At 46.0% G+C, this 4,991-nt stretch overlaps 1 protein-coding gene across 1 annotated transcript; it reads right to left on the reverse strand.

Moving 5' to 3' along the window:
• Positions 1 to 274: 274 nt before the first annotated feature.
• On the reverse strand, positions 275 to 4,604 carry LOC103641082 (gibberellin 2-beta-dioxygenase 1). The gene is made up of 3 exons (XM_008664468.3): positions 4,040 to 4,604; positions 1,023 to 1,449; positions 275 to 835 (listed from the first exon to the last, which is right to left on the reverse strand). Exons 1-3 carry the CDS (start codon positions 4,447 to 4,449, stop codon positions 557 to 559), a joined length of 1,116 nt encoding a protein of 371 aa, XP_008662690.1. The 5' UTR covers positions 4,450 to 4,604; the 3' UTR covers positions 275 to 556.
• Positions 4,605 to 4,991: the final 387 nt, after the last annotated feature.

Genomic DNA, 4,991 nt, shown 5'->3' on the forward strand with positions numbered 1-4,991 from the left:
TTTATGAGATGTAAAAAGGCATATTGTTAATATTTAAAGGCGTGTTAGGGTCTCTAGTTGAGTTGGTTAAGTGATATGAATAACACTCTTTAGGTCATGAGTTCGACTCCTCGCAGGAGCGATTTTGAAGTTATGGTTAAAAAATCCCCTTGACTGCCCATGCCAAACCACAGGTCTAAGGCCAACTCTTGTTAATACCTAGAGCTGTCTTACACTCTTACCCATAGTTTTTTTAATATTCAGAGGTATGTCCATAGTCGAACAAGGTGTCTTGTTAAGCTTTTTAATTTAATAAAGTTGGGCTAGACCTTTGATTTATATACCAAAATTGCCTGCTATAACAGGCAATAGTACAGCATAGTACAGAAGTACCATACAACAAGGAGTCAAGAACTTATGTACGATGCTAAATACCCGCATTGGCAGATTCAGAACCCTACACCACCATAATACTCCTAGATATCTAGCTGTGGAAGCAAGAGAGCCAAAATTCTGGGGACAAGTCTACCCACCTAGTCCCCACTGTGCACTCTGCCTGCAGTTCAGCAAGTGTTTCCTATTCTTCTCCTTCACCGACATTGCTGTGGCCATCATGGTCGATGTGGAAGAGGTTGAGGCGGCTGTGGCTCAGGCGGAGCGAGTACATTGTCTTCTTGTACTCGGCCCAGGTGAAGGGCCGGTACTGGCTGGGTGCGTTGGCTGTGATCGTCTCTGCGAGGGCCAAAATTCGCGCATGCAGTGGCGGCGCTGCGAAGTAGATTGTCGACAGCCTTGCCCTGCTGGAGCTTGCAATTACCCTGTGCCGGACACTTACCAGCTTCCCATTTGTTAAAGCCTGCGACCAAGAAAGGGAAAAGAGATGAATTCAAGCCAAGTATGAGAGATAATATCGCCATGTATTAGTGTTTGGTTATTGTTGGATTCAGAGTCTGCTAATTTAATTTCTAAGCTGCTCCAAGAAGCAATTTCATTCAGTTAATCTACTAGTACTGATTTATTTACAAGTAAATCAATGCCTTTACCTGGAGGAGGTCACCAACATTGACAAAGAACGCTGACTGATCGGCCGGCACCTGAACCCACACCTCCTTGCCGTCGGCGTTCAGAAGCACCTGAAGGCCGTCGACGTCATTTGCTCGAAGCAAGCTAAGAATCTGCGGGTCTGAATGCTCCCCGAATCCGACCCGTCCACCTGCCGACGGCTTCACGCCATTGCTAGTAGTCTTGGTTCTGACGCTGCTCTTCATCTTGCACTGGCTGTCATGGTCAAGGTTGTGAGCGTTGCATGCTGTAGGGTAGTGGTTGATCCTCAGGAGTGAGTCGCTGTCTGTGTCGGTGATGAGCTTGCTGAAGGACCTGGGGTCCTCGAGCCCTAGCCCCTCTCCTAACAGGTCCAGGATCTCACATGCAAGCTGCCTCATTGCTCCCACGTACTCGTTCACCACATTACTGCAACAACAGGGAAGAAAAGGCACCAACATGTGAGTTAAATTCTGCCCAAGATCAATTGGATCAAGAGAATGGAGCTGTCGTGAAGACCAATTGGATGTGTGCCATGACAAGAGAAAAAGAAGACTGAAGAAAGATGAAAAAATTTGACTTGTTTGATGTATGGATATGCAGTGACTCAAAAGCTGCAGCCGTTAAAACACGGATAGCTCGATGCTCTGGATGCATCCAGGCTACGCAGCAGAACCAGAACACAAGTCACATGCTGTACATATTCGGTTCTTGTGACCAGTTTTCCAATGGGCAAATGGGGGTGTTTTTAGACAGGATTGGGCGTGCCTTTTGCACTTCTCCACGGATGGATTGGTTTAGTCTTTTTGCACTCGTTACATCAAATTTGAGAAATAGACTCATGATGTATCACCTTATTTTGGATGGACTGAATTCTCAAACCAAACACAATCTTATTTCCTGTCAAGCTTTTGTACTTGTATGGATCCTATTTGGTACTACCCTGTTCTCAAATATTTGTCGCCGACTAATTTATTTTTTAACTAAAACATGACAAATAAAAAAAACGGATAACGTATTACGTACACATGTGCTCCATGGAAAAATGGCTACGGCATAGATTCTGATGTCATTCCTGTTTTTACTCTTTGTTGCTATCATTCTTAACTGTAAGCTTAGATTTTTTTTCTATGTGGTCAAGACAGCTAACAACCTTCTACTTCTTAATAGCTGATATACTATAAATATTACAACATTGACAATGTATTAATGATTCATGTCTAGTTGACAAAGGGAATTCGTTTCAGAGTTCATGTACGAATGTATCAACACATCATTTTCTGCATGGTACTTAGAGTACTTCACTAAATAAGCCATGGGCCCTTTCTGTTGCTAGCATCTGCATCAATTGGCGGTTGGGTATGGGCGTATGGCCATTAATTGAAGACTACTGCACCGCCCGCAGCTGTGTGAGACTGATTGGCATGCAAATACACACATATATTAATACATAGTCTGCTGGAGAGGGACGACCTGACACTGAGAGGGGTCTTTGAACTACCATAGAGGCTGGGAGGGTTTTCTTGTCCCTTTCATTTTATTTGCCCTCAACCAACTACTCTAGCATTGAACTAGGCCACTGCCTGTGCCTGGCCTGTGTGTAGCGTGTGAGATCTCTCGTAGCATAGCAGTGTCGTTTGGATGGGATCTTAGCTTTCTCCTTCCAAATGCACAGAAACAGCTAAAGATATCTCATCTGTTATGCCCACTCAGTTGTTAGGCAGGCGATTGTAAGCCGGGTGTGCTTTCGAATGTTCTTGTGGCAAGGCAATTGTGCCCAACTTTCGTCGGAAAATTGACCAAGCCCATTCATTCTGTGGAGCTGTCAAGTCTGTTATGCCCCATCGATCAGTTTGTGCCTTTTTCTTTTTTTGCTTAGAAACTGGCTACATCCATGTGTATGCTCTTGAATTGTTGGAACTAACATATCATTGCTCTGCCTATTGTGGCATCAATAGTTGCATTATTGATCATTGATTAGGAAACTATGCAGTCATGCATTTGCATAATTTATTTGATGGGGGCCTTTCTGACTATGACAACATGGCATACTAGCTCTACCCAAACTCTAAAGATACATTCGCTAGAGCTATCACGGTCACGGATATATAAATGCATTGAACTAAAAGAAAAGATCAGTACAGTGAAATTGTTATGGGTAAGAATTATCTTTCTTGAGTGAACTATCTTTCTTTTCTGTTATCCGTTACAGTGTGACATTCAAATTAATGTGTGCTTGTATTTTGATTGAGTGCCCCCATTATATTGGTGCCGAACCATATATACTGTTCGCTTTTCTATCCCAAATAATGCTTGCATCACTCGTCAAAAGCGAGATATTCCGACAGGTGTAGGACTATGATACGCAAACCACATCTATCGATCACACTAGTGTCATCAGCATATATAGGCTGTTGGTTAATTAAAGAGCACTGCAGGCACAGTGCAGAGGAGCATGACTCTCCAGGTAGCCATCAATATTAACACACTGCACCTGCATAACAACTGTTCGTTCCTTTGGCGTATGCCTTTCTTATAAAAATTTTTAAACCTCAAAAGGCCTAGCATAGATTACCATGGCTCATAAAACCAGCTGGCATCTCCAAGGCATCTCCAAGAGACTAGCTAAATAGTTTGTCAAGCTAAATTTTAGCTATTTTTATATCAAAATAGCTCTCCAACAAACTAGCCATTTAATTTGTCAACCTATCCAGCTCTCTAAATTGACTCTCTCACTAGCTAAATTTGACTAGCAACTTTCGCTATCCAAGCTAACTTATATGTTGTTGGAATAAGATATTATATATATAGTTTAATATTTATGTAGAGATAAATAGTCAAATAGAGAGTAAAAAATAAAGAGTCTTGAAGATGCTCTAAATAAAGCTGGAAGAACAATGTTGATCAAAACTTAACGACAATGCAATACGACAGCTAAATAAAAACAACTCTACACAATGTACATGCATGATATATACGAGCGTAGTGAGACTACGTAGCCGTGTATTGTTTGTTATACCTGAATCGCGAGGGCTCCTCCGCGTCGATGGCCCTGGCCCTGTGCGCGACGGCGGCCGGGTTGTTGGCGTGGAGCAGCAGGTACTCGAGCTCCCCGGCGTCGCCGTTGAAGCCGATGCTACGGCAGCCGTAGCCGAGCGGGCTAGGCGGGCCGGCGCGCTGCTTGTCGCGCGGCGCCAGCGCGAAGAACGTCCTGGCGGCGGCGTCCAGCCGCGCGGCGGGGCCCGGCGGCACGCCGTGGTTCACGGCCCGGAAGAAGCCGTGCTCCGCGCACGCGCGCACCACCTGCCGCGACAGAGCGCCGCGGCCGCCGTGCGCCGATAGGTCCACCGTCGGTATGCCGCCGGCGTGGGATGACTGCGGCGGCGTCGTTTGCTGGCGCACCACCGGCGTCGTGGAAGGCACCACCATGGGGTACGTGGTGACTGGGTGTCGTAACGAGCTGAGCTGAGCTGAAGTTGGCGCGCTAGCTGTATGTCTTGTAATAGGTCGTACACGGTAGAGCAATGCGTGGAATATGTGGGATGTGTGCAGTGTAGGGGGCCGGGTGAGGGCTGAGCGTGCCAGCGTGGTGTGCTTATATGGACGTCGTCGTCTGATCCTATTGAAATGCTGACCTGAACGCTGGCTGGACCTTGGCCTGTTCATCTTTTTGACTTGAACTGGCTGTGCGCATGCGTGAGACTAGCCGCAGCGGTAGACGCTGCCTCTCCCCCTCCCCTTGCATGCGGCGCGTAGGGGGCACCCTATGGCCGCAGCGGTGCCCCTACAGCGCCTCCTACGTGTCAGTCTCCTTCTCTCTCCCCCAGATTTAGCGTGTCACTGTTCATCACCCTAAACACTGTGCTGTGGGTCTACGAGTAATTGTTAGTAGATAAAAAATTGATAGTTGATATAGAAAATGATATTTTATAGTGGTAGTGGGGTATAGGGGGAGTATTTAGTGGGAACCG

The sequence above is a fragment of the Zea mays genome, chromosome 10 (genome assembly GCF_902167145.1).
Source record: "Zea mays cultivar B73 chromosome 10, Zm-B73-REFERENCE-NAM-5.0, whole genome shotgun sequence".
In the NCBI taxonomy this organism is placed as follows: domain Eukaryota; kingdom Viridiplantae; phylum Streptophyta; class Magnoliopsida; order Poales; family Poaceae; genus Zea; species Zea mays.